The 27706-nt window shown below is 39.5% G+C and overlaps 1 protein-coding gene across 1 annotated transcript in view; it reads right to left on the bottom strand.

Annotated features, from left to right (window-relative positions):
* Positions 1–908: 908 nt before the first annotated feature.
* Positions 909–27706, bottom strand: part of LOC120514013 (store-operated calcium entry regulator STIMATE) — a 33979-nt gene continuing 7181 nt past the window's right edge. Inside the window, exons 2-8 of the mRNA XM_039733997.1 lie at positions 18183–18231; positions 16302–16397; positions 14106–14227; positions 7617–7729; positions 6644–6721; positions 5747–5896; positions 909–4888 (exon numbers count right to left, since the gene is read on the bottom strand). Coding sequence (XP_039589931.1) covers positions 4772–4888; positions 5747–5896; positions 6644–6721; positions 7617–7729; positions 14106–14227; positions 16302–16397; positions 18183–18231 — 725 coding nt within the window. The 3' untranslated portion in view covers positions 909–4771. The remainder of the gene's footprint in view (positions 4889–5746; positions 5897–6643; positions 6722–7616; positions 7730–14105; positions 14228–16301; positions 16398–18182; positions 18232–27706) is intronic.

Genomic DNA, 27706 nt, shown 5'->3' with positions numbered 1-27706 from the left:
TAGAGAGGCAGGCAGCACATCCTGGGGTTTCCAGAACATCCCCAAAGCCTGGAGAGTTCTGTTCTCTTCAGTTCCATTTCCCAAACAAGCACTCAACAAGGAGCACAACCATTTTCTTGCACAGATTATCGGCTATTTTTCCTCACAAAGAAACCAGCCTAAATCAACAGTTAATTAAATTTTAGAGTAGAAATACCTGGGTTGAGATCTGTTAAATGGGACATGAATGGCAATGGAACAAGATGGCTCATTTATCCAACAGTGGCTATTAAAAATACAAGTTTTAATCTTCCACTGCAACAGGAATTGTGGAAAACCCCTTTGCTGGAGGAATGGTTCCAACTAAAATATGGCAATGACTATAGAGAATTAAGTGAACGTACACACGGCTGCCACTGTGGCCTCCAAATCTCAGGGAAGATTTGATTTCTCCAGGAAAGTGCTAACAACCTTGCAGGGGACTGACACTTTAGGTAGAGTGAAGATTATACTCTGAATTCCCTCTATGGGTGCAGTGGGTATGGGGCTGCTTGGATGTGGTAGGTGGAAAGTATGAAAATAAAAGGCAAATCTTACAGAGGAGTTTCAGAGGCAGGATTGGATCCATCCTGTTCAGCTCCAGCCCTAAAAAAAAACTTCCCCAGGAAATGGATCTGAGAGGAGCCTGCAAGGATTCTTAAACTTGTAAACAAAATTTGCAACTTTAGACCAATGCCTCTTCCTGATCAAATGGGACTTGCCATTAAGGTAAATAAATATACTGAAATTAAAATAAACATAATTGATTGGGTGCACAATTAGAGCTGAAGTTAAACTCAAGTAGCAGAACTTGCTTCCCACGAGAGCACACCATAGACACTGAAACAGAGGCACTTTGAAACAGAACAAGTATAAAATAAGTGTACAAATCTGTAATAAGTCAGACTTTATTGTAAACCATTATAATGTAATTACATCAGATACCCTTAAAAGTTTCAGGTAACACCACTGATTAAACAAAATGGTCCAAACAGAGGGCAGCAGAATACAGCTGTTGGTTTTGCTCACATTTGCTATACTCTGAATTTACTTACAAACAAACCCCACATTCAGTTTGAGACAGATACCCACACAAGACGAAAACACCTACAAAAGAGTCCCTTTTTTAAAGATACTGCAGTTTTACTTTGTAAAACCATAGTAGTCATTTTCAGTAATTGAACTGGAAACTTCATCTAAAAAAGTTTGCACGCCTATGCTGTAGATGTACTCTGACTTGGTGTGGCTGAATTTATTAGCTTTCACTACTGGTTTCTCCTGTAAAAAGCACAGCAAAGTTGCAAACACGGGTTAGTCAAGCACAGTGGCAGAGATTCCTTGTGATGCTCAGCTCTGAGCAGAGCAGGAGAGCCCAGGCCCCCCTCCCCAGGCTCGGCAGGATAGGAGCAGACACCTGCCCGAGGGGATCACTTTGCATTGCTCTAATTTGCAACTCAGTTTCTGAGTTTTCCCTGAAGAAAAGCTATAGTACATTTTAGTTAGCAACATTAACAGACAGCATTCACCTATTTAAAGTAAGACAAGGGGACCTGAACATATTGAAGCCAGAACTTGGAAACCACACACCAGACAACACCAGTGTTTTAAGTTTAGGCAGATGTGTCACAGGTCAGATACTAGGAACAGTTAATGCATTTAGGTTGACCACTCGTGGTAAACTCCCTCTCCACCAATATTTTTATCCCTTCTCTAAGTTATAATCCCTTTCTCTTACTCTGGCATTCACTACATAGCTTATTTTCATTAAACAGAATCCTATTTTCTAAGCACAGCCTGAATTAAACCTTTGCTACGAGTTGTCCTGAAGTACATTTGCCAGGCAGAAATCTGAGTGACAACTGGAGGATAATGCAAACATGGTGTTGCAGTATCACACTCGATCAACTCTTCATGAAAAGTCCATTTCAGCCTCTACTGCCAATACATTTCAGCAAGTGGTAAGACACAGCAAAGCACTAAACACACACTCTCTGCTCCCACATACAAGCATGTCAGACAAAGGGACTTGTCCTACGCATAACTACTGCAAGAATTCCAATTTTTACCTTACAGAGAGGAAAACTGCCAGTTTTACATTTTCCATCTTTTCCACAATGATAACAAAGAATGTATAGAAAAAACAGCCAGATTTTGTCATTTAGCTAAAATTCTGAATAGAATTATTGTCTCAGTAGAGAAAGTAATTTTTTTCCCCTCTGAAGGTTGCTCCTCCTGCTACTACTGTGGTATTTAAAATACTTCTGTGTCTTTGGGTCACAGTGCTTTACTACATCATCTTGCTAGGCATATCTAGATCTCACATCAAGTGACAATTAAGCACTTAAGACATGAAAAATTAGGCATTCAGAACCTTTGCTATAACCACCTTCAAGAAACTGCTCCGTAGCTCTTTATACTGTTTTGTACTTGGTCAATAAGCTTGAGGTCTGCTCAAAACAAATATTTTTACATGATTAAGGCCATAACTTTATACTGACACTTCACAGACTAAACATGAGACTAGAATCATTTTGATAACTGAAGTAACTGGAGGAGGGAAAAGGAAGATAAGATGCAAGCTTGCACAGTCAAATTTGTGTGTGCTGCTCAGTTATCTCAGCCACGCTCCGCACTGGGACAGAGCACACGTTCAGTAGCTTTAGTTCAGTATCTGAAACAGCTCAAATCCTATGCTAAAAAAAATAAATGCTGACAATTGTGACAAGAGCCAGTCCTAGCTCTTAAATCCTTTTGGAAAAGTGAGCTGTAGGAGACTGTTCTGTTGATGAATTCCTTGAAGTACTGTGCTTTTGGAGATCTGCGCCCACCCAGTGGTCAATAGTCAAGAGAAGATGCAAGTCATACAATCAATAAAAAACCCCAAACCCCCCAAACCAGAGGCAACACTGATTAGGGACATTTCCCCATCCCCACCCCCATGTCAAAAGAACTCAGGTAAGCTTCCACTGTCATTAGTCTCTAGATTTAGTCTAAAGGAAACACTAGTACTGTAACTTATTGCAGTTCTTACGTTTCAGTGCACAGTAACAAAGGTCAGTGGCTCAACTAAAACCTCAGGTTTGGTAACTAATGTCCCTTTGAGCTGGCTGGACACCCTGAGGTGTCTGAGCATCGTGTCCCCTTGGCAGCCACCAGGAAAAGGGATGCTGGAATAGTGAAAGTAAGCATGGGAGCGCACAGTTCAGTATTTACTAAGGCCCAGTTAAGTGGTCTGGATAATAAATCACATTAAGACCTAGTAAATCTATAAAAAAATGTAAAAAATCTTAAAAAGTTCTGAGCAGTTTTCCAATGAAACTGGTTTAAGGCTTGGAATTTTTCTGGTGTCCAGATACTACAACAGACCTGCATTCAAGGTCTGTTGCCACCTCTTTGACACATTGCCTTGTCCTGCACAAGGTTTAGCTAAGCAAGGAAAGCTGTCAGAAACAATCATTTAGAAAATATGCAAAGCAAAAGGATATAACTGAAAACGTGTCTGCTAGGTTTCAGATCACCACGTGCTCTCAGTTATCAGAAGAGACACTGAAAATCCCAGAAACGCTGTGGTAACAACTGCACTGTACCCCTTGGGGTTGTTCTTTTACTACTGAAGCATAATGAGACTTCATGGAAATTAAATAGGAGAAATTTTGTTGTTGTTGCTGTTAAGCACATTAAGTAGAAGATTGCTTTTCCAAGAAAAAACAAGGGACAGAATTGTATTTGCAATATTGTAGCACAACTGCTATAATCAGATCACAGTCCTGTACTGCAGGCCCTATAATAGGAAAAGTATCAGAAATGTTCCATCTCTTTTGGGTCATTTGAGAGGTATGCACAAGAGACTTGCAGAAACAGAAATAATTAGAGTATCCATAGATACTCATCTCACAAATAACTTATCACAATGGATTTTTGTTATACACTAAAGTGCACATTTGTCAAATATGCAAACACCACCTCCTACTGAAAAAGGTATTTTCAAATTATGTGGTCAAGAGCACACATAGGACTGCATTTTTTAGAGATATTTGGTGACTTCAGCAGTGACAGAGAGCTTTTCCCTTTGCAATCCCTTTGTCTTAAATCAGGAGACAAGGATAAATAAGATTTTCACTACAAATCTTTTGACCTGTTCTGCACAAAAAAGGGAACTGTACCCATTTCTCTGGTAAAGAGAATCTTTAAATACAACTGTATGAAAATATAACTTAAATATAAAATAGTCAGATAGATTTGAGAAGACTTGGAAAAAAATCTTTGTTCCACCTATTAGTTCCATAGGTACCCGGTAGCAAGTAAACATTTGTACTTAAAAAAATAATGTTAAGTTACAGCTTGTAACCATAAACTATTCTGCTCTAGGAATTATGCTGCAAAAGCCAGTTTTAGTAATAAAACACACTCCTTTAACTTAGTCAACTCTGATGCCTTTTTGAGAACTCCATACACTGTCCCATCAGTAACTGAAAGATTCTGTATCTGTTCTCTCTGATCTTCTCTGACACCTCCCACACGAATCCTTAGTGACTCGTCCATTTTCCACACACGATGAGGAGACATTCTTGCATAATTGGTCAGTGTGTTTGTAGTGCAACTGAACTGAAAGTCTTCCAACTGCTTTGCCTTCTGTTGGTAGACCTTGCTTCTGAGTCAGTTTGTATGAAAAGGGAGATGCAATTGCAACATTAAACCCCACTGACAGAAGTTTTTGCCACGAAACCTGTAAGTCCACAGGCCAAGGAATGTGTCATACGGGCAGGCCAAAGCGATGCTTCTTCTTCTTGATGGGCTTTAAGTTGGTCAGCCTGCGCAGATCCTCCTCGGCGTCCGACTCCTCCATCTCATCATCTGCTGAAATAAGGATCTGAAAACAAATTACAGCTTCTGAGCACATGCAGCACTCACACTCCTTCTTTCTACTTTTAAATTTTGCTTTGTTCTGCTTGCAAAGCACCTTATTATTTGCTCAAGAAAGAGCTTACAGAACACAATTAGGATTTACTGGCACACTATCAAACATCATTGCAGATACTATCAGGAACCTCCAGTAAATTTTTCAGAAGGATGGATACATATTATTCTCACTACAGCCACTGACTCTGAACCCAAAGAGCAATGCCAGAACAGTGGAGGCAGCTTGAGAGAATATTTAAGGTCTTGATCCACACTGGTAACAAGGCAGTCACATCACCTGGCAAACCCTATATCAACAGCACCGTTTATCTCACAGAAAAGTTACATTAACTTACTAAAGCTAAACTGACTCACTTTCAAAGAAACCACCCATCTTTCAGCTGAACAAAAAACTGCTCACTTAATGTAATTTAGAATAATGTTATGCTACGGCAGCTGTGTAAATAATTCTCAAAAATCAGGTCAGTTGCCTCCACCAGCTCCCTCTCACTTTAAGCTATTAACCTCTCTTTGAATTAGAATTGTCTATTAGTTTTGTATTCCCTGTGAGGTTTTTTTTAAAAGCATTTGCAGCAGAGCCCACCCATGGTATTTACATATATTATTGTGTCTTTCTGCCCATCTGCAAGGAAATTAACTGCCAGAGGGGTACAACAATGACTTTTTCCTTAACTGGTTTTCAACTGCCAATGCCAGGAGCTACTGCTCAGCACATCAAACCTAAGTTGACAGTGCTACAATGAAATCAGTACCAGGAAGGATGAACTGGACTGGTATTACATTAATTGCAATAATTAACTCTACATACTTCTGACTCTGACTCCTCATGTGATGCTGCTCTCCTGTATCGAACTTTACTTCCGTTTCTTGAATCTTGTCCTGCTTCTTTTTCTTCAAGTTTAGCTTTTGTCTTCCCTTTCTTCATAAGGAAATTATCTACTACCCAGAACATTAACGCCTGTTAAAAAGAAGGGGAAAGCAACAGTTCAGCTTTCTTCTGAGTAGAAGAAAGGTCCAAATACTGACCAACTGAATTTGACAATAATTCTGAATTGGCCAAAAGCTAAATCTAGTGTAGGAACAGTGTCACATATCTTATTACACCTTCCAGCAATGCTCTAGATCCCAGCTACTTTATCCCTTTGTGCAAGAGAAGAAAATCAGAACAGTATTGACTATTCACAGTGATTGTATATTAACTCTTCATGTAGCAATGCTTTACCAGCAGTTATTACATGCAAGGACACCCACTGTGTCTGGCTCTAATCCCTAAATCCCTGATTGCTGCAAGAGTGTACTTTGGGAAGGATGACTGCACACTTGCCCTTTTCCTGTGCTCCACTACAGGCCAGCTGCTATTAGCTATGGTCAGACACAGGATACTTCACAGGACGTCTGTCCTTAGGCCAACTGCTTCCTGAAGCAAATTTCACTGTAATTTTATAATCTCTGTGTCAGTCAATCTACTGAAGCCATCAGGCCAAAGGGGTCTATGAGCCATTTCTGCCCCTCTCCTGAACCTGGTTCTTTAGCTCCATATGGATTTCAGCTTTGTAAAACTTACATATCCAGACAATTTACACATTCTTTAGCAGCCCTTAAATTAAGCACCAAGGTGCAGGGTGTTTTAAGGAGTAATGTTAATTAATGAACACATGGCAGAAGGCCATCCAAGTAAACACCTCATGAAGTGAGCGGTACTAACGTTAACAAAGAAGGGAACTATCAGCATGACGATTGCCAGCTCCAGCTGGGGGTTCTCTATGGGGTTCAATAAAGCCACCTGTGAAAAGAAAAGCACTGAGTTCAGCTCATGGCAGTACATGCACACAACTGGCTTAGGCAGGGCAATGTTCATGTACAAGCTAATGAGACAGAAATAACGCAGGTGAACCAAAAAAGGGCAGCTTTGAGAAAAGCAAAGTATTTAGGACAGCTTATAAATTACCACAGATAAGTAAGTGGGGCTGACAAGAAACTTATCTCTGTCATTTTTGTTTACTGAAGTCTGAGGAGCTGCCTTAGAATCATCTTGAACATTTTAGAGCTGCTCCCAAGGAACATGTTGTAGATCCATCTTTAGGAAATTTAACAGAGCAGTTTTACAAAATACACAGTAAGGAGAAGAGAGTTCCTGAAGTAGTCCAGGGCATGCAATAGAGCTAACTGGTTTTAATGGGCAGTACCAGCACCACTTTCAATATCTGGCTACACAGAGTCCATCAAAATAAAGATTAATGCAGTCAGCATCAGTAGATTCACTAATCTACCACAAATTTCTAAAAGTCTACAGTTAAAACATATCAACAAGGTCAGGCAAAGAAAATTCTTCAAAATACTACAAGAATACAAAATAGCTGTAGGCAACAATTAGAGTTAAGAAAATAAAGAACCACTTAGTAGTTTCAAGGGTACTTTAGACAAGGAGATAGAATTACATTTTGGATATTTCAGGTTACAAAAAACCCTCCAAATACAGTATGATATTCCTGTCAATGGATAAAAGTCTCATTAGCAATATCCCAATTAAACTAAAAGAACACAACACTACTACAGATTTAATTGGCAATGAGTGTAGACAATCATGATCCTTGAGCCAAACCAATAAGCACTACTGGGAGTCTTTACAGCTTCCACCTAAAATTCACTTGTCTGTAAAATGCTGTAGAAACACCAACCTCTTTCCACTGAGGTATAAGCAGCACTATGATAATGATGGTTTTCTCAAATGTCATAATCATGATGTACAGAGCACATTGGCCCACCCAAGCACTGCACTGCAGGGGGTCACCTGCAAGAAAGAAGAAAGGTTCAATATATCATAGGTTTGATTTACTTCATAGTAAACATCTTTAAAAATCAGTATTGGAAGAGGCAGCAAGGCAGCTAAATCCTTCAGAAGTATCTTCTTCAATTCCTTCAGTGCTGCTCCTTCCCCTCTCTCTGCCTCACCCCAACTTTCAAAAAGTATCAGAAACTGATACCAGAACTTTGTCCCATTCAGTAGTACCTGTGATGTGCTCACACTGTTTCAAATAATCTGATGACAGCAAGACAGATAAACTTTCATTGTGTTTCTCCTCATATTGTTATTTTTGATCCTCTATCATGACATATTAAGTGTCATAAAGGGGAAAATTTGAGGGAAACATGGCTGGGGAAAACACATTTCCCTTCAATCTAAGTAGAACTTAGATTTCTACCATTGTCTCTAGGCTACCTTAAAGATATTTTTCATCTCTACAAAGGTAGTTACCATAAGTAACCAACTGAAGAAACAGGCACAAGAGTTGCTATGAAAAATTCAAATGAATAAAAAATTAGGATCATATTTTAGTTCCAGTGTGAAAGGGTTTGAAATTCTGCTGCACCTCAAGGGCAGAATGAGAACCTGAGAGCATGAAGTATCTGCCAGGACAGAAATAAGACCACAAATACTTGAACAGGAAAACTTATGCACACAATTAGACTCTTTGAAAAAAGGCAGAGAAAGAAAAAGAAGACAAAAAAAGGGGAAAAAAGAGGATTGGTAAGCCTAACAAGCTTTGCAGGTGAGTTTGAAGCTGCACTTCAGCAGAAAACAAAAGCAAGCTCTGGGGGAGGGTGACAGATTTTTCGTCTTTGCAGCAGTCTCTGCAATCTCGTCAAAGGCAGCTCCAAACTCTCAGCCTGGGGATGAATAATGGGCAATGGAAAATCAGATGCCTTTATGTGCTGGTAATGCATAATGGACAGTGGCTGCTTCCTTTTCTGGAACACTCCTGAAAGGCTTTCAGGATTAATACTGGCTAATAGTCTGAGACTTAGGGTTTGCTGCTGAAATGCTACACAGAGAAACTGATAAATCAGACTGGAGTCCAAAACAACAAATACTTCCTAAGCAAGTTTTATTGGATGAGTTTGTGATCAACACTCAACAGTCTGAGAGGAAAGCAATTAAAATGCTTGAGTTTTACAGTTACATAATGCAGCTACAGCTTCTCTTGTAAAAACCCAAAGAGTTAGAATTTTGAAAGGGAAAACATCAGTAAGTCCAAGTCAAGCAACTGTGATTCTTCTGAAGACACAAGGCCTGAATTAGGTTTGAGAATTACATTTTAGCAATTCATTTCTATACTTCACATTTTTATTAGCATTATCTATTTTTTCTCACTAATGAATGAATATTAAAAATAATTTAGCTTTAGCTACAGCCTTACTACTGAAATGAATAGTTTATTCTAATCTCTTTTCCAATGTTTATATAATTCCTAAGAGCAGAGACAGTGAAAATAATTTTGCATCTTTTGCAACTGTCAGGAGATTTTGTACATGCAAATACTGTGAAACTCCATATTAGAAGTGTCGTGCACTCTCACCAATGAATGTTTTGTTCCACAGTGTTTTTGTGGGGAGTGGTGCTGGTTTCTTTGGGGTTTTATTTTGGTACATTTTGAAATTAGAAGTTGTGTATATTAAATTCTACTTGAAGATTTTTGTGTGCCCTACTGCACCTACAAAATTATCTGTCAGCTATAATTACAAGTGGGGACAGCAGGGATGCTGCCTACTTTCTTTTGACAGTGTCCCAGTAGTATCCTAGAAAAAAGGTGGAAGATACAGACTGGGTGGGTAAGATACAATTCTGATATGAAGGAAAAAAAGCTTTCACAGTGAGAGTGGTTAAAATCTACTGGAGTTAGTTGTTTAGATAAAGGGATTCTTAAATCCTAAACCATGGAGAAATTAAAAACTGACTGGACCATGCCCTCAACAACCCACTTCAGCTTTGAAGTTAATCCTGCTTTGAGCAAGAGGCTGGAATATATGGAGTTCCTTTCTAACCAATTTTTCTATGGTTTTATAAGCCATGAAATTCAAGTTAATAACATCACCACACCCAGAAGGTGCTCCAAAGAGCACCTTCAGACATTTGTACATTCAGAGATTCTGTACACAAACCCACATTAGAACTTTAATGTTAATGTTAAGCTCTAATTTAATTTCTAAAGTCTCTTACAGTCATCTCTTGAATTCTGATTTTATACTTGTTATGTACAGAATAATCCAGCAAATGACTGGATTTGCTGGATTATTCTGTAATCCAGCAAAATCTTGCTGGATTACAGAATAATCCAGCAAATCCAGTCTTGGTGCAAGAAATCTTGCTAGTGCAAGAAAAGCAAATAAAGAATGAAACTGAAAAATTTTGAATCCTATGCAGTGACAACTGTAGCAGCATTTTTGGAAAATGCTGGGCAATGCCAAATTAGTCTATACTTGCATCTGCCACTGCCATCAGCTGCTTCGTAGAAGTATGTTTAGAAACAGTTCTTGAACCCAATACCTGTTATTCCTCTACCCTGTAACTTCTGTTTTTCAGATCCTGAAATTTTTTTCTTAAGAAGATGCCAACTCACAGAACTACTCCAAAATAAAATTTAAATAGTTTTGAAGGCAGTGCTATCTACCCCACTTGGCTACAAGTAAGTTGCTCTGCAAGGGGAAAATGAAGAGCTGGAGGAAAAAGATGCATCAAATACAATTTCTGAGCTCTGCCATGGAGAGGCAAAGCCAAGGAAAGAGGCCCCAGCACAATTCAGTTGCCAGTGGAGTTTATAATCACCAGGAGGGATTTATCACCTGTCTTCTACTTGCAGCAACAAAAGTAGCTCAAGACAAGAAGGGAAGGAGAACACAGGGAACATTTTTTTCAGTACAGATCACGACTCCTTTTCTCCTCTGTACACACTCAAATATATTAACTGATCCTGCATTTCTATTAAAATCCAGCTGCTGAAGCAATTAATCTGAAAATATAAAACCATAGATATGAAGACAAATCCAATAAAATTAAGAATTCTGATGTAAAAAAGCCCTTGAGGGAGTGTCATGGCCCTTTGTTCATAAATCAGACTGCAGTGCTGTTTTGCTGTACAAACAGCCACCATTTATAAATGCTGATATTTTGGTATCCATTCCTTCCTTGAGGCATTTATGCTTAAAAACTGTCCTCCATATAAAGAAGAGGCTTTTAAAACCAGCAGGACACTGCTATTTTTGTGACAGCTTCAAGTAATGAATCACCAGGGATCAAGTAATAGAGCTAAGAAGGGAAATGAGCTCACAGTGAGAACTAACTTGAGACAAATGATTATTTAGGCTCTAGAAACACAAACATCACTCAGTCACAAGAAGAGACTTGTCTGGGGGTGGAAGGAGGGCTCCTGTTTGTTTTCCCACATTTACAAACAAACTGAAATCATACTGATCTCCAAGCTGATGACTTGACTCTACTACTCCAGATAAAAAGCTCCAAGACTCTGATAGTCTTCAGTGAACTGTGGGGTGGAGAAGAGAGGAGATGTGTTGAGAAGGCTTCAGGGTGACCTTACTGCAGCATTTCAGCACCTGAGGGGGTTCCAAGAGAGCTGGAGAGGGACTGTGGAAGAGGCTGTGGAGCAAGAGGACAACGGGGAATGGCTGCCCAGTGCCAGAGGGCAGATGGGATATGGGGAAGGAATTGCACCCTGGGAGGGTGGGGAGGCCCTGGCACAGGGTGCCCAGAGAAGCTGTGGCTGCCCTGGGTCCCTGGCAGTGTCCCAGGCCAGGATGGATGTGGCTTGGAGCAGCCTGGGATAGTGGAAGGTGTCCCTGCACATGGCAGGGGGTGGAACAAGATGGGCTTTGAGTTCTCTTCCAAACCAAACCACTCTGTGATTCTATGCTACACATTCTATATTAACTTCAAAATCCCAAGTTCTAAACACACTTGCAACCCCACAGAACTGCATTTTAGTCCCCACTTTTACCCTACTTTATTTTTAAAAAATCCTGTGAAAAATAACAGTGTTCTTTGGGTCAAACTGAAAAATGTTCAATAAACTGGTGATAGGAGAGTTTTCACTTCAGGAACACCAGGGACACTTAAAAGAAGATGACAGCAAATGATCCAATGCAACTCGTTCTTTTAGATGGGATTTCTTACAGAGGGCCTAACCTTACTGCACCTGCTTAGTTTTAGCTAAAATGAATAACTTTCCATCTGCTCTCTAATTCTCTTTGTACCAGAAGCCTCTCCCACATGATTAATGGAAATGCACATTTGCAATATGCTTTAAAACAGTCCTGACAACAGCTTGATTAAAAACCTAACACACTAAGGGCAGGACAGCACTTTAATAAAGATGCAGAAAAGAAAGTTAGTGAGTAATAAAATGATCTGACACTAGAGAGAACAATTAACAAAAGAGGGTTTATGTAACTTCATACATCACTTAAACACACACACACAGAGAATACTCAGTAAACAGGTTCAGGTGTTTCAGATCTCCTAATTCAAAGTGACAATACTGGAGCAGCCACAGATCACCTCCAAAGCACAACACAAGTTCATCTGCTGATTTTTAAGAGCTTAATTACTGCAGTCAGAAATGTCTCATTACTAAAAAAAACCCAGGTTCATAGTGAAAGTCAGTAAGAAATAGAGAAATTTCAGGGGAATGAATATACTCCTCACATCTCCCCATCCACAGACTGCTTACTGTTGAAAGAACATTAAAATGGGAAAGGACAACAGATTACACACAAAAAAATTCAAAATGTTATTAGGAAGAAATAAAATCTAATATCTGACATTGTTACAAATACCTACATATAACTGTAATAGGTACACTTTTTTTTCTCTCAGAGGAAACTCAAGTTTTATATGGGCTGAAAGCTGCTCAAATGTCTTTAAATGGCTTCAAGCCAACCCAACAATCAGAAAATGGGGCTCTGAGGGAAGACTCTCACCTCTTTCCTTGCCCCTTTGCCATCCCTGGGCATTGGTGCTTACCTAATCCCTTAGAGACACAAGCCTGGGACAAATCTGGAGGAACTATTTACTTTTTTTACATCTAGTAAATTTTTCATGGTTTAGCTCTCTTGGTCAATTCCCTGAAGAGCCAGATATGAACCAGTCCAAGGAAAAGAGTGGAAATATTGGACTGTGGCATGTGGGTTAAAAGCAGACAAGCAGTGTTGTGGCAGTGCTGATTTAAACAGCTTAAGTGGCCATAAACTGTACCCTAAAAGATACACATTAAATCTCTATAAATCTAACATGCCCTAATAGCATAGGCAGTTATTTCTAAGTTGCTTATCATAACTAAACCTCTGACATTAAAGCAAATAGCAGTCAATGTTATTTGATTGCAAACTTCTCAAGCTTTTAAAGTGCTCCAATTTCACAAGGCCTTCACTTATTCTTAGTTCTGTCAGCTACTTTGGATCATAAAACCCAAAGAAATCTACAAAACCAAAATCCTACCAGTAATAATTATAAAACTGCTGTGAAAGCTCCTAATTTCTTAGGCAAACATTTTTAACTTTCTTAAAACTTCCCCCCCACCAAACCATAGGGGTTGTTGTTTTTTCCCTGATGAAGAGCCACAGCTCTCTTATAAGGCAACATCTCCTCCCACTTCTGCCTCAAGGAGCTGCAAATGGGATTTCTAGCATGTACACAAAACTGTCATTTTCAGCAATCTGACAGTAACAGGCAGAACAAAATTAAATGCTGGTGTTAAGAATGTGAGTGATACTCAAGTGCAGCTGCAAACCCACAACTTCTGCACATCAGAGGACTTCTAAGAAACAGAAGATAAACTCTGCAACTTCACCTGGAAGTGATTTCACAGTCTGTCCCTCACACATTTTTCACCAGTGATACAGGCCCTACATGCACAAGCTCCAGTGATCATTCCTTGAGGAGCAGCACAGGCCATCTTGCCATTCCCTTCTCTGAAGGGATGTGGCTGCCTAAAGAGGGCTGGCAGAACTCTTGGTCTGTATCTTCAGACAATGGCACGTGGTTCAGAGTGAAAGCTTTAGCAGGAAATGACCTTCCAGCAATCATTGTTTTAGAAGTGTTTCAGAGTAAATTTATCATGCTGGTATTTTTTCCATGAGATTATAATATCATAATTTGTTGAATCCTCCTTAAAAAAAAATAATCAAGCAGTCATTCCAATGCTCAGAGACTTGTTGAGCTTTCTAAGACACAAGGTGAATACTGAGATATAGAACTTAAAAGAAGCCTCATGACAAGCAAAATATTAAAATGACTGTACAACGATTTTAGGATGAGTGAAACACTGTGGGATTCTATGCAGAGAATCACCTCAGCTCCAGAACAGAACATTTACCGTATTCCCCAAAGCGAAGGGACTCCCACTGCTGCCACTCCACGATGCTGCTGACAGCACGGATCCCGATGTAGATCAGCAGCATTCCTAAGGTGGCATCCAGCAAGAAGTTGATAAGGTACCTGAAAGGGAAAACAGACAAAAACCCAATGAGTCAGGGTCCGTTTTCTACAGCTTCCGGGTATTTAAACACCATGATTGATAAAAGATCTGTGAGTATGTTGAGAAGCCAGAGTATTGAGAACAATCATTTACCCACTTGTGTAATTACACTGACTGCCCACAATTTAAATCATTCTAGCAGCCTCAATATTTTTTTTCTGTCCTCAAAGATCCCCAAACTTTCTAAAAATATTTATTTTCTAAAAACTTTTCACCAAATCTGAGTTGGAATTAAGGCTGCCTTAGTCAAACATTAAAATCAAGGCTGAGTGTCTGCAGGGGAACATCAGCAATGCCGGTTCTGCACGAGTCGTGCGAGGCCACAAGAGGCTGCTGTAAGCCCGCGGCAGGAGCAGCAGCAGGAGCAGCAGGGAAATCCAGGGATGCCAGCAGCTCTTCCACAGCCAGAGAGGGCTCCCGGCCCCCAGGGATGCCCGGGATTCCCCAGCACACCCCGGGATGTGTCCTTACCCTGCCCACAGCACCTGCTGTGCTGCTGCCAGGCAGGCCTGACCCACTTTCAAACGTAGGGATATTTTTCCTACGACAGATTTTGGTTAATACCACGTGATATTTTTTTCTGCTATCAAGAACCCCGCACCCTTGTCTGAGAAATTATCCAGCTCCACACTGTAATTTCAGTTATCCTGAGAGCACTGAATAATCTCACTCTCTTACTTGTTTTATGTCATGTTATACTTAGATTAAAAGTGGGATTTGAAAATAAAAATATGTAGATACAGAAGAGAATGCACATGTCAGTAAACCCTTTATTTTGCCTAACAAAATGCTTTGTGTTATTTTTAATAAACAAAGTTATTTTTAATTTAAAATACACTATTGTGCCTTAGCTTTATACGCTGACAATTTCTGACATGCTTTTGTTACCTCACTTGAATACACACCTTGAGTTATAAAAATTGAATGAAAGTAATTTGCACCTGCCAGTTTTTAAACCTATCAGGAAATTCTTAAATCCATAAGCAAGGAAAATCCTACAATAATGCCTGGCATTGTTGAAACTGTCATAATTATAATTCAAATTGTACAGTTAATGTGCTAAAATAAATGCAGTTTGCCTAACAGAATGCTTTGTGGTGTGAAGAGAAAAGCAGTGTTCTTGCACATTACTCTCATGTAGGAGCACAGAAGGAACCAAGGAGGAACCAGGAATAAAAACTGGCTTGTACAGCAACACAAGCATGTTCCTTGAGCTGTGTCTCTCCTTTGTTTACCCAAAAACAACAAGTGAGCAGATGCCATGGAAAGGAACTGGATTGGTTCTAAAAGGCAAATTACTGGGCTTTTAAAAGTAATTTCACAGCTTTCATTACCAGCAATGTGTAAGCCACTTTGAGCATGAGCCTTATCAAGAACAAACCCAAACAATTACCATTTGCTTCAGGAGCTCCTGTAAAGAGCCTGTCGGGGTCTTAGTCATGAAATCTTCAGGTTTAATACACTACAGAGAAATGCTTATCTATTTAGTCACACTGCTCCAAGCGTGACATTGCAGAATTAATTTCTGTACTGCCTGGCTACCAAGCAAGATTTCCCATTTTTAACAAAATGAAAATAATACTGCAGCAGCCAATGTATGTTTTAGAAGCAAATACAAACACAAATGATTTTTGCTAAATAACCCTGAAAGCAAACACTTTATATTACAGCCTTGCTTTACTACAGTGAACACAAGTGGATATTCATTTCCTTTGGTCCCAGCACCTTCAGTAAACAAACCTGAACTGCAATGTACATCCCAAGTCCCCATTCATTCACTGGAGAGGGACAAGTAGCAAGGCTTTGCCTTCAAGTTTAAAATAGCTACACACAGTCCAGACTCCTGCCAGCCATGAACATAAAGAGAAGAATCCTGATCCTTGATTAACTAAGTTTAAACCACATGTTTCTTGAGGTGACTGATTTTCACCATGAAAACTGTCTTCTCAGCTTTATCTTGCCTTACTGTCCACATGTACCAGCTCAGCCACAGAACTTCCATAAAGGCTATTTATTCCAAAATTAGACACTCACAGTGAACAGGGGTCTTCTTCTGTAAGGTCTGATAAATAGACATTTGCGAAGTGGATGAACAACATCCCTATGGCTTGCTTGGAAGTGTCTAAAAACCTAGGTAAAGTAAAAACAGTTTTTAGGACACACAAAATTGTTTACAACACAGCCAGACATTGCAAATTTATGTTAATTAAAACTCCATCTCTATTACTAATTTTTTTCTCCAAATGAGAACGCCAGAATGACAAAAGCATCATAGTATTTAGTTCTTATTTAACAATGCTCCATTTTAAATTCTGCCCCTATTTTTTCTAACAATAACCCAGATCATATTAACTTGAAACCTATCACTGTAGACGTAAAGTCTACGGATATCCTCTTGGTATCATATGCATGATCCAAGAGCTAATCCTGACTAACTCTAGCTAAGTCTTTAATAACCTCCTGGAAACAATGAGTATCCCAGCCCTGGATAGGTATTTTGGACCTTTTATGTTTATGCATTTTTAGCAAGCCTATGGCATAGACAAAAAAAAATCCTCATCATGTGTTTGTGGGCGAACAACTTGATAGTGACTAATGAGTCCTTTATCTATGGTATTTCATTTAAAAGCCAGCATATTTTTCACCTGGAAGCATGAAGTGGTTTCACTGAGTTTTATCTACAGTGCAGAGCTTGGAACACACTGCAAAAGAATTCCAACCTTGACAATATTATCTCCAAAGCAGATGATAAAGTCAGAGAGAAAGGAGTTTGTTACTCAAAGGGAAAATATAAACCCCCACTAACCCCCACTTAGATAGTGATTCAGTAATGACTCCAGCCCTTACATCCAAATTTCAGTGGATGTTTCATTAAATGTAAAACATAAGAATCATAATAAGTATTCTGCAGGCAAGAGAGTATTCTTTGTATTATTTACAAAAACAACCATTTTGCCTGTTGTTTGTATGTCTAAAAAGATCTAAACACCCCAACAGATCCAAATGACATTTTATGCCTGAATTCATCCACCCTCCCTGATAACTGTCTTGAACTTCAATCTCTTCATTCACTGCATGACACAGAGAGCTGAGTGTTGGAGATGAGACAGGAAGCCAGTGAGTTACATATCTAATCAGTACACTCTGCTATAAATAACAATACTTGACTCCCAGAACAAGATTCTTTGCTTAAAAATTAAGGGCTATCAGTGCACTTGTCAGGATTTCAGGCTGAGGTAGACTGCAGTACACAAAGATTTTGTACTTCTTTTTTCAATAAAATAAAGGTCAGTGTTAAGTTTTGAGAAGCAGCATTGTATGAGTGGAATTTAAACCACTGAAGTCTTGAACAAGTGGAATGGCAGCCTAACACTTACACACCAGTCTCAAAATTGGTACAGCTTATGCTGGCATTGCTTCAATCCAGGAACTTTTAAAGAGTAGTAAACACAAACACACTTTTTATACCTTACATTTTTTATGGTTGATGTACTTGTATTTTGTATCATCCTGCTCTCTATTTTATACATAGCAGAATTCCAAGAAAACATGGAATTTTATCTGAGCCCAGCTGAGATATTCCTCTAAGCTTAAGCAAGTTTGTAGATGTTCAGATGCATCTAAGGGCAACTCTAAGTTTCTGTCTTTAGGAAGAAGCACAAATTGAAGCTTTATGCCTAAATGCACATCTCTACAGATTCCTGGAAGTGCTCAGTAAGAAATTACTACCCAGGAAACACACAGGAGGTAGTCTGACTCATGTGTTTTGGTAACTTTTTTGGTTCCTCACTGACAGTTACCAATATCTTGTCATCACTTTTCTTTATTTTAATCATGATACACTAACATCATCCCTTCAATTTCTACAACATGCAAGAAGAAAAGAAGTTAAGAATGAAGCATGCAGAAACTTACCATATCCTCCAGGGACGTCTTTCATGCTTTGGTTCTCTGAAGCGTTTTACTAGGGAGAAAAAAAAAAACATAATTGAAGACAATCAGCAGCTTCCAAAGCAACAAAAATATAGAAAAGTGAAAGCTTATAGTCTTGCAGGAATGTTACACCCTTCAATGAAATGGATCTTTCACTACTGCACTTCACCATATCTAACTCCAAGGATCCAAAGAAAGTCCCTTCTGTCCTCTCAGTTCCTAGAGCTCCATTCTCTGACTCCCAATATCCCTCATGTGAAACAATAATCCACATCTGACCACCGTTCCATTGGCCTGAGCTTTTATGACTGCCCACCCAGAAACTTTAATTTCCAACAATAAAGCAGGTATTAGAAAGACCTGCTTCTTTTCCTCACTGGAGACCCAAACCCAAATTGGAAAGTATTCTCATAACTTGGGGCAGTCCATAACATCAGAATGAAATCAAGTGAATCAGTAGTAGGATAAATACATTCTATGACAATGTGTCTCTTATTTTGTTGGCAAACTGAATTACAGAAGGAAAGAAAGACAGATTTTTTTTTTTTTAGTCTGATAATCGCTTCACAGAAAGGCAGGCAATTGTTAATGTACTGGAAACAAAAAAAAGAAATGAGTATTAAAATAATGACAGCTATACACAAAGGCAAGAAAGTAGATAAGTTTGTTTATTGCAGTTTACTATACAAACTGTTTGGGCATCTGATAGAAAGCTCCTCTCATACCCTGCTGAGCTACTTCCAACCCACCCCAGGTCCATCTGGAAGGATCTAGATGACTCCTGAAGAACAAGTGTGGCAAAACAGAGGGACAGGGGCACAAAAGCAGTTGCTGACGTGCAAACAGTGGCTGGCCCATATATTTGCTCTGTCTGGTCTGAAGTTTGTCCCATCTTCTTAGGAATTCCATTTCTAACTCCTTCTGGGCAAGAAAACCTTTTTTCCTGCTGGGAACACACACTCAGCCCAGCCACAGGTCAGAGCTGGGGCAGCCTCACCTCTGTCAGATCTGGTCTCATATCCTAACACAGATTTATTCTTTGTTACAGCTGCAAGATACTAAATTCTTACACATTCCAAAGAACACAAACACAAGGTAATGTGAAACCTTTCCACCAAGAATGGGCTGTACTTCCTTCTACCCAAATTTCTGTACCACTCACCAGTTCCTTCAACATAAGTTCTTTAAAAACAATTATTTAGGCTCTTATTTCAGAAATTATCTCTTAATTAAAAAAAGAAAAAAAGCCTTGATTCCCCCTCCACCCCCTCAAATTGCAGAGATTCTGGTTCAAGAGGCACATACCATAGCAGGTATAGTCAGACAAAATACCAACAGGTATTTTAACCTGCTTCTCCAGGTATTAGTGATGAATTTCAGTCTAACAGAGGATGCTCTGTGTACATCATGCTTGCCCAGGTTACAAGCCTTTAAACCACATTCTGGTTTCTGAACCAGTCATAACTTTTTCACAAGTAAGGCAATTTCCCCCAAAGTCAACTGTTCTCATAAAACAATTAAATAAATCACCTCCAAGGTGGAGGGGCAGCACTTTCAGGGAACACCAAGCTGCCAACCTGTCACCTCACTGTCTGTCACTGCTTCTGACAGCAGACAGAAACTGTTTCACTCCATGAGAAGCTAAAAAGTGACAAGACAAAAACACTGTACATTTACATCAAAGATGAAGTTGTAATAGCAACATTTGCCAGCAGTTTTCCCTGTGAACAGCATGACATAAATACAAAACTTCTGTTAAAAATGAGCAACACTCAGCCAAATTAACCAGTTTATTTATGACAAGTCCTCCCCAGTCACACTATGGATTACTTTAATTAGTGGCACTTTTGTGTAACAACAGGAAGCCACAAAGCATCACAAAACAAATGCAAGAAACAGAAGTTTCAACTTACTGTGGAGTTAGTGCAGGATGCTTTTCTGCAGACAAAATGGCAAGAAATTGCTACGGTGTGCATGCTTTGGGCAGGGGTGAATTCCAAGCTCAAGCTTTTGCTGTTATTGCTATCAAGTTGTACAAGCCTCTGGATTCATTAATTTCTTTTAAAAATGCACAAGAATTCATTCTAGAAGAGGATATTACAAAGTAATTCCACTAACAGCATTTCAAATTTTATCTGTATTGAGAAACAGCCTGGATAAGGTCTGTGTTTCCCTGGCCAGTTCTAGAAACACAACATTTATTTGAGTTCACATTAAACAGGACAGCAAGATTGGAAAGCCTCTGCAGCTGTCTTTTTAGAATGTACTGACTGGCTGATCACACCACAAAAATGCATGCCCCCAAATTAAATGAGTAAAATTTTGAGGAGGTGCATGCTGATGAATATGTACCTGTACACCTGAAAGCCTTTGACAGTGACAGTGACAGTGCATGCCCCCAAATTAAATGAGTAAAATTTTGAGGAGGTGCATGCTGATGAATATGCACCTGTACACCTGAAAGCCTTTGGCAGTGACAGTGCTGTTTGCCCAGCCCAGCTCCTTGCAGTAGTGTCTGTGAGCATCAGGTGTTTCGGACAGATGCAGACATTGCCAGGTGCTTCTCAACATACCCCTGATGCAGAATTTGAGCCTTCCCAGTAGCTAAACTGAGCAAAAACCCAGCAGGCTGCAGACAACCACACTGGCAAATTCAGGGTCTCTAGCAATACATTCATTTTGGAACCAAAAGCCAGCAGCACACGCTTCTTACACAATCTTTACTGATACTTTCTAAGCACCTATCAAATCCGGGAGGGGAAAGCAATCTTTCCCTTTGTGCTCCCCCTGAAGCAGTCAGGATTGGTGCTCCCAGCCCCAGCCCCAGCTCCTCCTGGCAGTGTCAGCACAAACTGGGGCTGGTGCGTGTGTCAGCTGACAGATGGGTCTCAATCTGCCGGCTCTCCGCACTGCTCCATATGCTCCAGCCCGGAGCGCCGCGCTCACGCCGGCAGCCATCCACCACAGTTCATATTCATTAACTAATAACGGGCACAATCTCATGCTGAATTGTAAATGAAGAAAGAAAGCGCTGCTTGTTTACACGTTCAGTGCCAGAATTTTGCAGGAAAGGAAATAAAAGCACTTCTGCCAACAAGCATGTGAGCTGCCAGATGGACAGATAATAGATAAACATATAAGACACAGTATTGCTAATGCAAAATTCAAGTTCATTGAATTGTCTTCCCACTCCATTGAAATTCTAGGAATAATTAATGCCAGAGTACTGTGGAAGGGTTTCTAACACTTACTTTAATGAGGGAGTTTTGCAATCAGAATTTCAGAAAACTCATAGGGAAAAATAACAGAACAGAGGCAAGAAACAAAATAAAACCTCTCCAAGTTGTCAATACGCAAAGCAACACTTGAAATCCAGCCTTGCTCTCTCTCCTTCATCTCCTCAAGAAGTCCCACAGGAATTAGTTTGCCAATGTGAAGTAACTTCAATATGGATTCAAGAACTCCAAGTTTCTGCATGGTTGCTCTTGCAGCGGCACAAACCCAGCTCATCTCACACCTTTGAAATGTTTCTATGTATCATGCACTACTGCATTTCTTAGATTCAGGTTCTGGCAGTTCTCATTAAGAATCTTTCTGACTCCAGTAAAGATCAAAGATTTCTCCAGCTCATTAATTTAAAAAAAACCCCAAAACAACGTGTTCAATGTCTTTTGCAGCTGCACAACACTGCTCTTCTGAGAGCTGGGAATTTCACCTGTGTTTCCAGTGCTTTTCAAAATTTTTTCCGTGATGGGTCACAGACAAGCCATGTGACTGAATGTTTAATTTCATAAACCTTTTATATATTTCTGCCATCAGACCTCAGCACAGCAACAGCTGAGCTGGCCAAAGAGAAAGGAGGAAAGGTTGGTGAGGATCACATTTGCACAGCACATTCACATTTCCTCACGTGTCTGGGCAGTTTCAGCTGGGGCAGGATTGGACCCTTCACACAAGTGCACGGGCCACAGGAAACAGCTGCAAGTTGGAGCCAGGGAAATTCCAGGGTGAAAGAAGTAAAAAATTCCAGTGAGGGCAATTAAATTCTGCAACAAGTTGCTCAAAGAACATGCAGTTACTGCAGTCTGACACATTTTGAAAATTACCCTGGACAATGCTCCAAGCAAGGGGACATGGGCTGGCCCTGCTCTGGGCAGGAGGTGGGAGCAGGTGACATTTGGAGTCCCTTCCAAGAAAATTGGTATTTAAGTCTAGAACTCATTTTCCTGTGATCTGACGCTTAAAAAGTTTCAAGATTTGAAGGAATTATCAAAGGACTAAAGTATGGCTAGCTGAAAATCACACACAGACACACATATGTGGAGGGACAGAATCTCACACTGAGAAATCTGCTGCAGTGTGAGCTTCCCAAGTAACACGTTTGCAACCAGACAGATCCTCCACCACAGCCCTCACAGTGCAAGACTGCTGGGATCTGCAGGCTACTTTGGTATTGATTCACACGGTTTCCAGCATTCCTGACAAGGATTACAAGTTTCCTGTACAAGGCTTTTGCTCACTGTGCGTGGGGTAACAGCTAAAGTTACCCCAAGCAGTAGCACCCGAGCTTGGAATCGGATGCAGATTTCCAGATGACCACTCTCAGAGAATGGCACTGTCTTCAGAACATTTGGTTATCAGACCATACGCCTCACAAATTTGAACCTGCACTTTCTAACCTTGTAAAAAACGTGTAAAGTCAACTACATATGCAGGCCAGATTTTTATTTTTTAAAATTCTATTTGGGAAGACTTTGAAAAACACTGTTCTACTTGTTAGTATCAACACTTTTCCCACCACAGTGGGAACCATGTCTGTTCTGAACAAGCATATGCACACTAGTAAGTCCTGAAAATTCACATGACTATGGAATGCCAACTACCAATGAATTTAAGGTAATTTGTGATCTTTTTTATTCATTTGCACTTACCTCCCTTTACTATTAAAGCAAAACCTTTAAGAGCTTGTCTTGCCATTTCACTTGGTCCTTCTTCCATTATTTTCTTGGTAGCAGCACAGTGAGAATAAATAATTACATGAGATTACATAAAAGATATCCCCAAAATAGAATTTTTCTTTTTAGAACTAACTGTGCAAGAAACAACATGTCCAGTGAGAACAGCCTACCATGATGCCTTACAAAAGATATTTAGGTGTGTAAACCATGTATCACTCAATTGCCAAAGGCTTTTGTGACGCTTATGAGCTCAGCATCCTCCCATACTCAGAGTTAAAAAAAAAAGAAATTCTGTCTCCATCTGTTTTAAAAGAGATAATAAATGTGATTGCAAAAGAACCAGTGTTTTTGGTGTGCTGCTCATTTCTCCAGCCCCAAAATGCACTATGCTCTTGGCAATTCAATTTTTGCCCTACTGCAAATTCTTCCTTCTATTCCTATGTCCCATTAGCTACATGCTCAAATGCAGGACACCCTGAAAGCCTGCTGCTTATTTCCTGCATAAGAGCCCCAGAATTCCACATAACATTTTTGCTTAAGGACACAGACCTCCACACTTGAGACACCCACGAAACTAAAGCAGAAATTATATTGGACTAGAACTGATTTCCAGTGATATTGCTGCATTGGAGAAACACACCAGGAACCATGGTTCCTTCATGATGAAAAAAGTTCTGGAATAGCTCACTCAAGGGAAAATTTTGTTCTAGTCAGTATTAGAATGACATACTATGAAGTGCATGAGCTCTTTGGCTTTGCTGCCTTTTAAAGGATTTTTTAAACTATTTGTTTTAAAAATTTATAAATTATTTTAAAAATAATTTAAAAAATAATAAATTTATACAAAATTAAAAATTATAAATTACCATTTAAAGGATTTTTAAAACTACTGTAAGAGAGAAAACAGCATTAACCATGCAAGTATCCAACCCCTTTCTTAATTCCACTGTGCCCTTGGCCTTAATGATTCTGTAGTGTAATTAAGAACTGGTCCATTAAAGAAGGTCACCCAGGGAGAAACTTTATAGAAAGCTGGACACAATAAAGTTTAATGACCCAGCCAGCTGGGTATTCAGGGACACACCACACTAAAGATGCAGTGCCTGGACAGCCACCAGGTACCTGCAAACCACAGATCTTATCTCAGTCTCTGTTCCACTGGAGCAGTGAATGATAATGTTGTGGTTGAGGCAGCAAAACCTTTCTGGGCCTGACTGGAATTTTTGTCAGAGCAGAGAACAAGAGGCTCTGTTTTACTGCAAAGTTAAAGACATCAGTGCCAAGCATCCATCAAGCCCAGCTATCTCATGACCTGGGCTCCTTTGTCTCAACACAGATGACATGAGATGACTGAAAACAAGGTGCCAGCACTGGATTTTATTTGGATTTTAATGGACATTATTTATCAAATGGGCAGAAGTGCTTGCTAGATAAATGCTGGTGAAATACAGTAACTGAAAGTTACCTGTGTAAAAGCATTTACTTCCTACCTGTTTCCACAGCCAGCTAAAAACCTACCTGTAAATTTTGTCCCTTCAAAGGTTTAGTGAGAGCTAAAACTTTATCGTCATTCTGCAGGAAATGACTATCACAAAGTAAAGCTCCCCTTCACAGTGCAGGGGAGGAGAGGACAAATCACTATCAGGAAAAGAACCCTAAATACTGCTGTCTGAACTCTGGAATAAATCAGATGATTCTGCTGCTTCAGGAAAGGCAGCCAAATGCATTACAGGAGGCTGGTGAGGTTTTTTTCCTAACATATATGCACTTTAGGCTCCAAAAATTTTTCCTAAATCCTTAGCTTGTATAGATTGGCTGTGGGAGACACAAATAAATCATATTACCTGCATACTACCCAGCCTAAGACAATTTCAGCAAGACTGGGAGCACATGACTGTGTGGCTCTGACAGATGCATTAACTTGGCTGTCAATAAAGGAAACAAATACATCTTAGCAGAGCCAGCAGCCCAGACACACCACATCAATAGCCATTGTCATGGAGCCCTTTTTCTTAAAGGTAAAGCTTACTTTTAAAACAACTAAACTAAGCAGAGGGAGAATTGCACACAACTTCTCACTTTTGATTACTAACCTATTTGCTGTCTCCCCAGAGAGAGGAGCACTTTAGAAGCCATAAAATGCATCTACAACACACCCTGTAAACAGAAACATCCAGCCCTCAGCTCCCAAAAGCCATGGCAACACTAAAAATAAAGGGATGCAAGTAACTGCTTTAAGAACTCTAAGGTAAACAGCACAAGTAGCTTAGGAAATATTTATCCAAATAATAAAGTTAAAAGCCACGATTCAGTCTTAAGAGACATGCATTTGTTATCTTTGCATTTAGCACACACAGCACTGTTGGGTCAAGGTGTGCTCTGTTTGAAAGTCATAATAAATGAGTTTCCCAGCACTTTCAGAGAGAGATGCATTTGATATTCTGTTTCTTCAACAGGTATGAGATAGTTAAAGCAAAGCAAATCTAAAATCTAAGTTTCAAGTGAAAATGCCTGTGAGATTGGCATTGGAAAGCTGATACAGATCCCTCCTGCAAACACTTTTATATTCTGAAGCAGGTATCATTAAACAACTACCAAATGAAGAAGCAAGGTTGCTAGAAAAACAGCTGTGCCACTCCTGTCATGCTATGCAAGCACCCAGTGAAGACTGAAAAATACAGTCTGCTGTGTTCAAGTGGATTTTTTTCTCTGTTAGAAATCAGAACCATTTGGGAAACATGAATTATTTAGTACAAGACAAATAGAATCAATCCATATTAATGTGCACTAAGCAGCAATTTACGATTCACAACACCATTTTCACGTACAGCATTCACAAGATCACTCAATAATACATGAAGCTTTCTGAACATTATTAGTATGACAACAGGTATCAATGAACTTGAAGTCATTCAAGCTGCTTGTTTTAAATCAGCTCTTGGGAATGGGCAGAACTGCCAAAGCACAGCTCCAAACTCAATCACCATTCATTAAAATATTAAGCAAGGCAGAAACTGTAACAGTTTTAAAAGCAGAAAGCAAACCTGAAATGTAAGTTCAGATACAAAAAGGATGCAAAAGGAAAACTGTAAAAACTTTGTAAAAAATGAGAAAACAGCAAATATGTTAAATCAAGGAGGCCAAAGGTAGATGTAAACTGTATGTTCAGAGGCCATTTAAATTCCAAAGAGCTTTGCCTACCAGATTCACTCTTTCTAGGCTGGAACTACCAAAGCATGGAATTGCAGGACAGACATTTCATACAACACCAACTGTTTTAAAGAGAACGAAAGATACACAACCTACTTTCATATATTCTCTTTCCACATGATCAAATACCATGAAAGAAGAGTCAGAGGTCAGTTATGCAGACTTCTTTGATATAATGTATCTAACAACTAGGTATACACTTCATAAATTAAATTTATGAAATCAGGATGCAATCATGTAACGATTTCCACCTGCAAAAGGCTTCTTACTCCTTAACTACATCAAAACCTAATGCTAGCACTGAAAACATACTGCCATAACAAACTCAAGGTTTTAAGATTAGATGGAGGAGGGTGGGACTTCATCCCCCATAATTTTAGAGCTCCTGAGACTATTTCATCTTCTAGCATTACAATTACCTTCCAAAGAAAGCATTTAAGCCCTATGTATATAAAATCATGTAGGCTGTTAGTCACACCACCTGCCTCAAAGCAAAGAAGATGTGCTGGAAGATACTGAACAGCAGCTTCTCCAGTACCAGGAAGGAAGTAAAGGCAATTATTCTAAAATGGAATTAAAATTTTAGAGCTTAGTATCTTCAGAAATTATTAGAGACAGATGATATATGCTGGTAGTTGTGAATAGCTGCTTGTAATTTAAAAGTAATTTTTGTTCCTTGGAAAAATTCTGTATTTTTGAGAAACAAACAAACAAATGAAAAATAATCACAGTGAAACAAGAAAAAGCAAGCAAAGGTTGTTCCTGTAAGTAAAGAACTTTCTCAAGAGGACTGCCTAGACTGTTCAAGATTGCTGTGGTGAACCTTATTTGTATTTACTTCCATTGGTTCACCCTTTTCAGAGAGTCAGTGGAGCAATGGAGAAGCTCTCAAACAGAAAAATACCCAAATAAACTTGTCACAAATGTTCACCTCCTGAGCACCCTGCAGCTCCCAGACCAGCTGCTCCTGTGCCTGGTACTGTCCCACCACCAGGGAAAACAAGGAACTGTGGCACAGTTCTCTTCTCTCAGGCAAGCCAACATGTATTAATCACCATGAGAGGAGGAATGCTTGGTCTTAGAACCTGGGGCAGCCAAAAACGTGACAGACAAAATGACCAAAACCATATCAAAACAATGTTTGCTTATTATTTAAAAAAAAAAAAAGTGTAACATTTAGAGGAAAAAACACCAAAAACCCCAGAAAAAACCAAGTCTAGTAACTTCCTTGACATGACTTTCCCCTGCTGTAGCTCTGCATGTGTGTAGAATAACTCACACCTGGAACTACAAATCTGAACCTTGAACAGTGACCTCTGAGGAATCTGAACTTTAAAC

Source organism: Passer montanus, unplaced genomic scaffold (genome assembly GCF_014805655.1).
Source record: "Passer montanus isolate IOZ18808 unplaced genomic scaffold, ASM1480565v1 scaffold9, whole genome shotgun sequence".
Taxonomy (NCBI): Eukaryota; Metazoa; Chordata; class Aves; order Passeriformes; family Passeridae; genus Passer; species Passer montanus.
The sequence above is the reverse complement of the archived record's forward strand: the minus strand, read 5'-3'. Positions and strand labels throughout refer to the sequence as shown.